General features: G+C 46.7%; 1 protein-coding gene across 1 annotated transcript in view; it reads left to right on the forward strand.

Annotated features, from left to right (window-relative positions):
• The window catches only part of LMF1 (lipase maturation factor 1), a 216,381-nt gene that overhangs the window by 55,891 nt on the left and 147,681 nt on the right, over window positions 1-12,809 (forward strand). The window contains exon 4 of the mRNA XM_060260612.1: window positions 5,996-6,144. Within this exon, the coding sequence (XP_060116595.1) occupies window positions 5,996-6,144 (149 nt within the window). The remainder of the gene's footprint in view (window positions 1-5,995; window positions 6,145-12,809) is intronic.

Here is a 12,809-nt window from a genome sequence, read left to right on the forward strand (position 1 = left end):
AGTGGGGAATCAAACCTGGTTCTCCCAGATAAGAGTCCGCACACTTAGCCACTACATACACCAAACTGGCTCCAGATGACCCTGGAGCTGGTCCCTTCCAGCTCTTATGATTCTGTGATTCTAAGATCGCAACCTGGGAAAGTGTTGGAATACAAGCTATGTACATTCCAGCCATTATATAGTTAACTGTTTGTTTACCTGATAGAGGAAGTGATGTATTGTGACCTAAACTCAATTGTGGGATGGTTCTTACTTTGCCCGAAAGTTGAGAACACAACATTGGTCAGAGAGGATGTTAGGTGTGAAATGCTTTGATCTTGTATGCAAGGTTTATTGCTCTTCTTCCTGGCGAAATGCTTTTTGGGGAGAAGAACAGTGAAGACAAAGAACGTAGCCATGTAGATAAGACGTAGATAGAACTAGCTGGTAAGCTAGATTGTTTTCTGTTTTATCCCAAGTACCCTATCCTGATGTTTTCTAGTAAACTTTATTTCTTTTGCTAAGCTTAAGCCTCGACTCCAATTACTGCCACTCCAAACCTCTGAATTTAGCATGTATTTCCTAACATTTTGGTAGCAGATGATAAAAGATTCCAACAGAAAGCAAGAAGGAATCTTCGGCCGTCATGCAGCTTTGGAGGCAGTGATCAGTTCCCCAAGTTATTTTCACTGTAGCACTCAATGGGCGAGAAACTGCCTTCCTTTCCAAATAGGGAAAACATGCATGCGGCTTCATGCGCTTTTACTCAGCCGAGCTGGAAAGGCACTCTGCACATGCTTGGAGCTAGAGGTTGCCTAGGTGGGCGCGGGGATTCTGTGTTACGCATTTGGGACATGCAGAGAGTTTGCCCCAGTGCCGTGCGAGTGCAGTTGTGTGGTGGGAGTGCCTGTTCTCAGACCTTTCGCCAGCTGCCCTGTGTGCTGGCTGGCTGCTTATGCACTGGTTGTGTGTACCGTATATCCTTCCGGGTTGCCTGTCTAATGCCAGGCCCCCCCAACGTTTTTGAGCCTGTGGGCAACATGGAATGCAGACAGCGGATGGTTGGGCTTGACCAGGGGTGGGATTCTAGCAGGAGCTCCTTTGCATATTAGGCCACACACCCCAATGTAGCCATTCCTACAGGAGCTTACAAAAAAGAACCTTGTAAACTCTTGGAGGATTGGCTACAACAGGAGTGTGTGGCCTGATATGCAAAGGAGCTCCTGCTAGAATTCCACCCCTGGGCGTGACCACAAAATGGCTGCTACAGGAAACAAGGCGCATCCCCAAAATGGCTGCCACTTGGCAGAACCCAACACACAGTGGAAGCCCAGGTGGAGGGGAGAAGAGGGGTCATTTTAAAAATACACTGGGGAAGGAGAGGGAGGGGTCATTTTAAAAATACACTGGGGAAGGAGAGGGAGAGGAAATAAAACAACCACAGTGGTGGCATCTACCACTAACATAATGTTATTTTAGTCTCCGTAGCCAATTGGATTGTCTGTGGCCAATCGGAAGTCTTGCTGGGCAAGAACCCCACCAGCCTTCTAAAAACGCTGGGCACAAAGAAAGGTGTCGGCAGGTTCCCTCGTGCTCACGGGCACCAAGTTGGGGACACCTGGTCTAATGCGTGTAGCAGAAGAAGAAGAAGAAGACTGCAGATTTATACCCCACCCTTCTCTCTGAATCAGAGTGGCTTACCATCTCCTATATCTTCTCCCCCCACAACAGACACCCTGTGAGGTGGGTGGGGCTGAGAGAGCTCTCACAGCAGCTGCCCTTTCGAGGACAACCTCTGCCAGAGCTATGGCTGACCCAAGGCCATTCCAGCAGCTGCAAGTGGGGGAATCAAACCTGGTTCTCCCACACTTGGCAGGTAGGGCGCCTGGGAAAGTTACTGGGACAGAATTTTGGATGTGTGAGGGCTGCTTGGGCCTGCGGGGCGCATATTTGTGGGGGGGGGGGCTCATGGCTGCCGATCCATCATGTACAGCTGTTTTTCTGGAACCCGAGCAGGGTCATTAGCATGTGAAAGGCTTGGCAACACAGGCAGTCTTGTGCGAGCTGAATCCGCCAAGAGATATACTACCTTTCGGGTGCCAGTTCAGCGCCCATAACTGCTCTTTGTGGCTGCCGGCAGTAACAATTAACCTTTCAAGCCCCTGCCTTATCCGTTTCTCCCCCGCCATGCAGCTGCCGATACAGTGGCTGACTCTTCCCCCCCCCCCAGTTCCCCCATGCTAGCTTTGGGAAATGAGCGTTATCTCCTAGTAACCGCAGGATACGCACCAATAAAAGGCGAATCCCTCTCTCTTTATAAGCAAGTCTCAATCACCAAGTGGGGGGAAAACAGTCATTAAGTTTTAATTGGAGAGAACTGTTGGGTCTTCAGTTAACTGGAACAAAAGGAAAGGGGATTTCCAATAATTACTGTGTCTCTTCCTCAAACGTTTAATTTGACAAATCGTCAGGAGGTGGAAATCCACAACTTGCTGCGCTGTTTGACGCAGCTGATACCTGCGAGCCCAGTTGTTGCTTGAGGCAAGCATTTCCAGACTCTATGCTGGGAGAAAGCTTCCGGTCTTCCGCAAGAAATACATTAACAGAATTTAAAGGTTTCGGTGTGGGTGAGGCTGCCTGCTGCATCTCTGCATGATTTACTGGTCTTTACCTCAAAGGGGAGGGGAGGTCATGCTGACATTCCTCTGGACTGGGTGCAAACTGGATCATTGGATTGCTTGCGAGAAGGGCGTGCAACAGGGTTGCCTGTTCCTGATGAGATTGCCTATTGCATCTCTGCATGAGTCACTGCTCTGGTTTTGCATTCTTCTGGGAATTTGTTCTCCTAGGCCTACTCTGACATGTTGGGCAGTTTTGGAGGGAGCTGGTTCCGACGTCCAGAGCAGTAGCAGTTGGCTAGAAGGACTTTACTGAGACAGCACCCCATACCCTTCCTTGTATATAATGAATAGAATAGAAAAAGGCAGGAGGAGCAAACAGTGTTGCTCCGTGCTCCATGGGGAGGGACGGTGGCTCAGTGGTAGAGCATCTGCTTGGGAAGCAGAAGGTCCCAGGTTCAATCCTTGGCATCTCCAGAAAAGGGTCCAGGCAAATAGGTGTGAAAAACCTTAGCTTGAGACCCTGGAGAGCTGCTGCCAGTCTGAGAAGACAAGACTGACTTTGATGGACCCAGGGTCTGATTCGGTATAAGGCAGCTTCATATGTTCATATGTTTATTCTTTGCCCTTTTCTGTGGCTTTTTTTTTTGAAGCGGGGGGGGGGGGTGCAGATCTGTTGCAGGGGAGAGAGGAGCAAATTTAAGCTGAAACATCTGCAGGTCATTCTTTCCCCCTTGATGCCCGCCACGCCAACGGTTGAATTACGAGAGCAGCGCCAACCTGCCTTTGTCTGAACTGCAAGGACAACTGTTTGCTCTCCGCCTCCTGACTCCCTTTCTAAATAACCATTTGGATGTTTGCATTATGTACAGTTTTACTGGGAAGGAAACGAAATGCAAATGCTGCAATTTGCCTGCCGTTGGGCGCAATTGCGTTTCTTTAGCGTCTTCGATAGCCCGATTGGTCGGCTCATGCTGCATGCAGCCTGGGCAGAAGGGTTACGCCAAGTAAATTCAAAAGTGTATCTTGGGGGGGGGGGGGGCGGGGCAGGACAGAATCACTCCACTGTTCTTTTCATTCTTCGTTGCGGGCCGCTGCCTGTCTGTGCAACCCTTGGGGGCTGGCCACCGGCACATCTGTTGGATTTCCTTACCAATGATTGATTGATTTAATTAATTTATATCCCCGCCCTCCCCGCCAAAGGCAGGCTCCGGGCGGCTCACAAACCGAGGGTCGACACAAGCACGTTAGTGTGACCGAGAAGATAAACAACAATAAAAACATGAAACATAAAAACAATTTCAAGCATCTGCTTGTGCTACTATCGTAGTTACAGTTTCAGGCAGCGATTTTCATTCTGGTGGTTAGCTACACTCAGAGGTCTCAGGATCTCCATTGCGTGGTGAAGTAGGCCATTGGTGGCGTTCTTATGGGCCAGTCCCGTTTCTGCAGATGGTACCATTCGTGTAAATGCCTGGCGTAAGAGTGCCGTTTTGGAAGGCCCTGCAGAACTGTAAGAGCTCTCGCAGGGCCCTAACCTCCTCCGGCAACTCATCCCGCCAACGAGGGGCAGCAACGGAAAAGGCCCTGGCTCTCGTTGTTTTGAGCTTCGCTTCTCTGATGCTGGGAACTGTCAACAGGTTTTGAGACCCGGACCGAAGTGCTCATTATTTCACATTTAACTTGAACACAAAATGCATTCCAGGTTTATCAAGTAGCAATGTAAACTTAACCTTGGTTATAGAACAGAGGCTGAGCCCGGTGGCATCTTTAGGACCAATAAAGTTTAATTCTGGGTGCAGATGAAAGCTTATACCCAGAACTAAACTTCGCTGGTTCTACACCAGTTTGGTGTAGTGGTTAACTGTGTGGACTCTTATCTGGGGGAACCAGGTTTGATTCCCCATTCATAAGAACATAAGAGAAGCCATGTTGGATCAGGCCAATGGCCCATCCAGTCCAACACTCTGTGTCAAAGTGGCCAAAAATATTATATATATATAATTTATATACACACACACACATATATATAATATATAGATACACACACACACACACATATATATATACACAGTGGCTAATAGCCACTGATGGACCTCTGCTCCATGTTTTTTTCTAACCCCCTCTTGAAGCTGTCTATGCTTGTAGCCGCCACCACCTCTTGTGGAAGTGAATTCTACATGTTAATCACCCTTTGGGTGAAGAAATACTTCCTTTTATCAGTTTTAAGCTGACTGCTCAGCAATTTCATTGAATGCCCATGAGTTCTTGTATCGTGAGAAAGGGAGAAAAGTACTTCTTTCTCTACTTTCTCCATCCCATGCATTAGCTTGTAAACCTCTATCATGTCACCCCGCAGTTGACGTTTCTCCAAGCTAAAGAGCCCCAAGCGTTTTAACCTTTCTTCATAGGGAAAGTGTTCCAACCCTTTAATAATTCTAGTCGCCCTCTTCTGGACTTTTCCCAATGTTATAATATCCTTTTTGAGGTGCGGTGACCAGAATTGCACACAGTATTCCAAATGAGACCGCACCATTGATTTATACAGGGGCATTATGATACTGGCTGATTTGTTTTCAATTCCCTTCCTAACACTCCTCCACTTGCAGCTGCTGGAATGGCCTTGGGTTAGCCAGAGCTCTCGTGGGAGTTGTCCTCGAGAGGGCAGCTGCTGTCGGAGCCCTCTCAGCCCCACCCACCTCACAGGGTGTCTGTTTTGGGAGGAGAAGATAAAGGAGATTGTAAGCCAATCTGAATCTCTGATTCAGAGAGAAGGGCAGGGTATATATCTGCAGTTGTCGTCGTCGTCTTCTTCTTCTCCCCGGGGCTCAGACTTTGTTCTGTTGCTTCAGACCAACATGGCGAACCAACTGAAATTAACCTTGGTAAGACAAGGATTCCTCCAACATTTCAGCCCCCCCCCCCCCCCAGTAGGGAATAAAAGGGGAAGGGATTTCAGACGCAAGGAGCCTTTTCAAACTTCCACTTTAGTAACTGGTTGCTAATGGATTTTTTCTGTCATTTCAGACAGGCCCGTTTCGTTGGTCTTAAAAGTGCCACAGGACTCAAACTTTGTTCTACAAATGTTGTTAGCAGGGATGGAATTCTAGCAGGAGCTCCTTTGCATACTAGGCCACACACCCCTGATGTAGCCAATCCTCCAAGAGCTTACAGCAGAGAGCCTTGTAAACTGTTGGAGGATTGGCTACATCAGGGGTGTGTGGCCTAATATGCAAAGGAGCTCCTGCTAGGATTCCATCCCTGGTTGTTAGTCTTGAAGGTCCTCTTTTCTACTGCTGCAGACAGATGAACACAGTGTGAGCCATCTTGATTTGTCCTTCAAAATTAGACCATCCCTTTGTCCTGTAGTTTCTAACTGCATTCTTTTCCTCCATCAGGGTGGGAATCGCAGCTTCTCGAAACAGGTTTCTTAGCCATCTTCCTGTGCCCCTTTTGGACGCTCTCCCAGTTGCCGAGACGCACCCCTCCTTCCCGCATCGTCATCTGGGGTTACCGGTGGCTTATCTTCAGAATCATGCTGGGAGCGGTGAGTTGCCTTATCGTTTTTACGTTTTCTCCCTCTGTAACGGTTGATCTTGAGGGAATGGAAGAAATGAGCAGTCTGGCCAGATTCTGGCATCTGCCAGGCATGTAAAATAGCCTGTTGTCTGGTCACCTGAAGTCACTAAAGGTCGCCTTTGGTGGTCCAACAAAAATGATTTAAAAAAATAATTAAATACCAGATGGATAGGATTGTCGGTTGTTTTGAAGCAATTATTTACGGGTACTTACTTTGAAAGAAGAGCCACGTGGTGCAGAGTGGTAAAGCTGCAGTACTGCAGTCCTAAGCTCTGCTTATGACCTGAGTTCAATTCCCGGTGGAAGCTGGGTTTTCAGGTAGCCTGCTTGAGGTTGACTCAGACTTCCATCCTTCCGAGGTCGGTAAAATGAGTTCCCAGCTTGCTGGGGTGGGGGGGGGGGGGTGAGTGTAAATGACTGGGGAAGGCCATGGCAAACCACCCCGTTAAAAGTCTGCCATGAAAACGTGAAAGCAACGTCACCCCAGAGTCTGAAAGAACTGGTGCTTTCTCAGGGGAGTACCTTTTTTTTTACTTACTTGGAAGGGTGCATGAAAGAGAAATAAATATAGAGAAAAGACCTCAAATAGCTTCACCCCAGTCCCAGTTATAACAGAACTGCTTACACGACCATGGACCATAGCTTACGCTTTCGAGACGGTGGTCTTCTATCGGGAGGTGGTTTGCACCTTACGGCAGCAGGGAAAAGGGTGTTTGGTAACAGCCTTGCTAACCTAATAAGGAGGGCTTTAAACTAAATTGTATGGGGGAGCGAGACAATAATTCAAAGACTTTTATGATGCCAGAAACTGGGGATAAGAACATTAAAGATTTGCAGAGAGTGGCGCATATGCTAGGTAATGTTAACTTGCAGGCTTGTACGGAAACCAAACCCTCGGGATGCATAAAATGTGGATTCTGATGTCTCTGCACTAATGCACAGAGTATGGGAAACAAACAGGAGGAACTGGAAGTCCTAATAAAGGAAGGAGACTATGACATAATAGGCCTTACTGAAACGTGGTGGGATGACACACACAACTGGAATATTAGGATTCGGGGGTACAACTTATTTAAAAGGGACAGGGAAATGAGAAAGAGTGGAGGTGTAGCAGTATGTGTGAAGGAGGTATATACTTGTGAGGAGATATGTGAATCAGAGCATGGCAGCTCAGTTGAGAGTCTCTGGGTAAAAATAAAAGGAGTAAGAAACAACAGTGATATTATTGTGGGGGTCTGCTATAGACCACCAAGTCAGGCAGAGGACTTGGATGAGATACTTCTACAGCAGATTGCAAAGTTCTCCAAGAGAAGGGATACAGTGACCATGGGAGATTTCAGTTACCCAGACATCTGTTGGAAGTCCAACTCTGCTGAAAATGAAAAGTCAATTAGATTCCTGACTTGTGTTGCTGACAACTTCCTTTTCCAGAAAGTGAAGAAGGAAACAAGGGGATCTGCTATCTTGAATTTGATTCTCACCAACAAGGAAGAATTGATTGAAGAAGTGGAAATAGTGGGCACCCTGGGCAGTAGTGACCATGCGATTTTGGAATTCACAGGCTTAGAGAAGGGGAAAGCTATGCGTAGTCAAACTTCAGAAAGGCAAACTTTGATAAACTTAGAACTATGCAGGGTAAAATCCCATGGTCAGAAATACTTAGGAGGAAGGGGGTTCAGGAGGGGTGGGAGTTTCTTAAAAGCGAAATACTGAAAGCGCAATCACAGATGATTCCTATGAGAAGAAAAAATGGAAAAAGCCTAAAGAAGCCGAAGTGGCTCCATAAACAGCTCTCTGAAGACTTGAGAAATAAAAAAAGACTCCTTTAAGAATTGGAAGGAGGGTCTTATAACCAAGGATGAATATAAACAAATCACCAATGCTTGTAGAGATACAAATCAGTATGAACTTAGTATGGCCAAAGATGCTAAAAACAACAAAAAAGGGTTCTTTTCTTATGTTCAGAGTAAGAAAAAGAAGAAGGACACAGTAGGCCCATTGTGAGGGCAAGAAAGTGAAATTGTAACAGATAATGAAGAGAGGGCGGAACTGCTCAATTCCTACTTTTCCTCAGTCTTCTCTTCTGAGGGGAACAGTGCTCAACATGGCAAAAGCAGAACATACAAGGAGGGTATGAAGTTCCAACCTAGGATCAGCATAGGGGTAGTACATAAACACCTAGTTTCTTTAAATGAAACTAAGTCCTCAGGGCCAGATGAACTGCATCCAAGGGTTCTAAAAGAGCTCGCGGATGTAATTTCTGAGCCTCTGGCTATTATTTTTGAAAATTCTTGGAGAACAGGAGAGGTGCTGGAAGATTGAAGGCGGGCGAATGTTGTCCCCATCTTCAAGAAGGAGAAAAAAGATCTGGTAACTACCGACCCGTCAGCTTGACGTCTATACCTGGAAAAGTTTTAGAACAAATAATCAAACAGTCGGTCCTGGAACATTTAAAAAAGAATGGATGTGATTACTAAGAGCCAGCATGGTTTTCTCAAGAACAAGTCATGTCAAACTAACCTGATCTCTTTTTTTGAGAAAGTGACTACCTTGCTGGATCAGGGGAATGCTGTAGACATCGTTTATCTTGATTTCAGTAAGGCTTTTGATAAGGTTCCACATACTATCCTTGTTGACAAGTTGTTAAAATGTGGTTTGGATCCTGTTCCATACCAAACCTTTAATGGCATAACATTTGCGAATAAAGATACACAGAATATAAAATTTAAACATTGGAGATAAAATCAGAACGAAACCGAGATTACAGATGCATTCATACAGGGTCAGATTTAAATTTGAGGATGTCAGCCAAAAATTTTGCCACAGCCTCACTAACCTCCCACTCAATATCGTTCAATAAATAATAACAGGGTGGCAGAATAGACAAATCTGGGGAGAAAGAAAGCTTGCAAAATAAATCTTTACGGAGGTTATGATACCTTTACGGAGGATCCTGTTACCGTTAGGTGGATCTGTTACTGGTTGACAGATAGCACCCAAAGAGTGCTTGTGAATGGTTCCTCATCATCTTGGAGAGGAGTGACAAGTGGAATGGCTCAAGGATCTGTCCTGGGACCTGTTTTGTTCAGCATCTTTATCAATGATTTGGATGAAGGAATAGAGGGAATGCTTATTAAATTTGGAGATGATACTAAATTGGGAGGGGTTGCAAACACAGAAGAAGAGAGAAACAGGATACAGGATGACCTTGACAGGCTGAAAAACTGGGCTAAAATCAATAAAATGAATTTTAACAGGGATAAATGTAAAGTTCTGCATTTAGGTAGGAAAAATCCAATGCATGGTTATAGAATGGGGGAGACTTTTCTTAGCAGTAGTATGTGCGAAAAGGATTGAGGGGTCTTAGTGGATCTTACACTGAACAGGAGTCACCAGTGTGATGCGGTGGTTAAAAAGGCAAATGCAATTTTGGGCTCTAGCAACAGAAGTATAGTGTCCAGATCATGTATCGCTTTACTTTGCTCTGGTAAGACCTCATCTGGAGTATTGTGTTCAGTTTTGGGCACCACATTTTAAGAAGGATTTAGACAAGTTGGAACGGGTCCAGAGGAGGGCAACGAAGATGGGGAGGGGTCTGGAGACCAAGTCCTGTGAGGAAAGGTTGAAGGAGCTGGGCGTGTTTAGCCTGGAGAGGAGATGGCTTAGAGGTGATATGATCACCATCTTCAAGTACTTGAAGGGCTGTCGTATAGAGGATGGGGTGGAATTGTTTTCTGTGGCCCCAGAATGTCGGACCAGAACCAATGGGTTGAAATTAAATCAAAAGAGTTTCCGGCTCAACATTAGGAAGAACTTCCTGACCGTTAGAGGGGTTCCTCAGTGGAACAGGCTTCCTCCTTGGGAGGTGGTAGGCTCTCCTTCCTTGGAGGTTTTTAAACAGAGGCTAGATGACCATCTGACAGCAATGAAGATCCTGTGAATTTAGGGGGAGGTGTTTGTGAGTTTCCTGCATTGTGCAGGGCGTTGGACTAGATGACCCTAGAGGTCCCTTCAAACTCTATGATCGCAGGATTCTATGATTCTATGAAATAAGATTTTCTGGGCCTCGGGGCGGTGAGACTCTGTGGACCTTCTAAGGGACCTATTTCACAGACTGTCCTGTTCTAGCATTCACACTGAGGGGATGTAGCGCTTCAAGGTACACCTGAACCTTAGGTATATCTTTGCTTTGATGTTGACAGACATGTGCCAGGTGTGTGTGGGGGTGGGGGGGGGGAGAGGCGGCTGCTCACGCAGTTAATGTCAGCAATAGAACGTTGACAAACAGTGCATATCTTGTTTCGAAAGGGGCACAAAATTTGTCCTGTCTGCGTCTTGGGCTGCTTTCCATGATAGGTGGAGCAGAAGTTTTGAAGAAATCATAATTTGGGAATGACAATAAATGCTCAGGTGATACTATTCTGCAACCAGTGAGGGGCAGAAGCCCAGATCTTGGCGTGTGTGCCATGTTCCGGCATCACAAGCCCCTGTTCCCCAAACATTCAACGGGCTTTCTTTCTTGGACATTGTGGCTGCCTTGGAGGGAAGGTTACAAATCTCCACGTGTTCGCCTGTTGAGGGGTTAAGCATTCATCATCTACCGGTCCTTGGATTATTTGGGGACCTTCACGGTTCCTGACGAGGTCTCTTTTAATTTCCTCGGATCTCCCTCGTGGTCCTCATTCAAAGCTCAGAGAATTTTGCCTTCCTCCGTTCTTGTCTTTCCCCTCCTGCGACGCAGGTGCCGATGGTGGCTGGCCTGGCCCAGTAAACTCCTCCCCTTGTCCCTGAGATGACACCCACCTCATCCCGGGAGGCAACACCGAGGCTCTTGGTCTGCAAAAACTATCAAGCCTTCCTGCAGCGAGGGACCCCTCGGGGCTCTGAGGCACTGCTGCACCTGTTGTGCGCAGCTGAGGTTTCAGTTGTTCGACGTTCAGCTTTTAAGGCAGGAAAGCAAAGTGAAGACACCTCCCCCCCCCATGTCTTTTAGGGGGGGGGGAGTTGCTCTCAGAACAGTGCCTGAGAAGCAGCCCGTTTTATTTGCAAATTAGCCCTGTGGCGCAGAGTGGTAAGCTGCAGTATTGCAGCCCGAGCTCTGCTCACGACCTGAGTTCGATCCCAGCGGACGATGGGTTCAGGTGGCTGGTTCAAGGTTGACTCAGTCTTCCATCCTTCCAAGGTCGGTAAAATGAGTATCCAGCTTGCTGGGGGGAAAGTGCAGAAGACTGGGGAAGGCAACAGCAAACCACCCTTTAAAAAGTCTGCCGTGTAAACGTCATGATGTGATGTCACCCCAGAGTCGGAAACGACTGATGTGCTTGCACAGGAAACTACTTTTACCTTTAATATTGTAATACCCTTGTATAGATCTATGGTACAGCCTCGTTTGGAATGCTGTGTGCAGTTCTGGCCACCATGATTGCCAAAAGGACATTGCAGAACTGGAAGAAGTACAGAAGAAGGCAACCAAGATGATAAGGGGTCTGGAGCACTTTCCCTAGGTGGAAAGGCTAAAGAGTCTGGGACTTTTTCAGTTTAGGAAAGAGACATAGGAACAGAAGAGAAGCCATGTTAGATCAGACCAATGGCCCATCCAGTCCAACACCCTATGGCACACAGTGGACAAAAAAACAAAGTTCCCTCAGGAGGTCCATCAGTGGAGCCAGGACACTAGAAGCCCTCCCACTGTTGCCCCTCCCAAGCACCAAAAGAGCCAGTTTGGTGTAGTGGTTAAGTGTGTGGACTCTTATCTGGGAGAACCGGGTTTGATTCCCCACTCCTCCACTTGCACCTGCTGGAATGGCCTTGGGTCAGCTGTCAGCCATAGTTCTGGCAGAAGTTGTCCTTGAAAGGGCAGCTGCTGGGAGAGCCTTCTCCAGCCCCACCCACCTCAAAGGGTGTTTGTTGTGGGGGAGGAAGGTAAAGGAGATTGTTAGCCGCTCTGAGACTCTTCGGAGTGGAGGGCGGGATATAAATCCAATATCATCTTCTTCTTCTTCTTCAAAAATACAGAGCATCACTGCCCGAGACAGAGGGTTCCATCCATACCTCGTGGCTAATAGCCCCTGATGGACCTCTGCTTCAGATGTTGGATCCAGTCCCCTCTTGAAGCTGTCAATGCTTGTAAGCTGTCAATGCTTGTATGTAATTGAAATGTCAACTGGTTTTTAAGGTTTTAACTGTTTTAAATATTTAATTGTTTATATACCCAAAATTGTTTAATTTTCATGCTTGACCAATTTTTGGAAGCCGCCCTGAGCCACTCGTGGGAAGGGCGGGATATAAATCACGAATAAATAAATAAAATAAAGACGATTAAGTGGGGACAAAATGGAGGTTTATAAAATTATGCATGAGGTGGAGAGAGCTGACAAAGAACGTTTTGTTCCTCTCCCAAAATATGAGAGGGCATCCCATGAAGCTGATGGACAGTAGGTTCAGGATGGACAAAATGAAACACTACTTGACACAGAGAGTGATTCAAATGTGGGCTTTGCTGCCAGAGGATGCTGTAGTGGTCACACAGAAAATTAGAGAGATTCATGGTAGGCTACGTCTATCAATGGCTTCTAGCCATGGGGACTGAGGGGAACATCCACATTCGGAGGCATTGAACCTCTGGGGAAGGCA

Source organism: Heteronotia binoei, chromosome 20 (genome assembly GCF_032191835.1).
Source record: "Heteronotia binoei isolate CCM8104 ecotype False Entrance Well chromosome 20, APGP_CSIRO_Hbin_v1, whole genome shotgun sequence".
Taxonomy (NCBI): domain Eukaryota; kingdom Metazoa; phylum Chordata; class Lepidosauria; order Squamata; family Gekkonidae; genus Heteronotia; species Heteronotia binoei.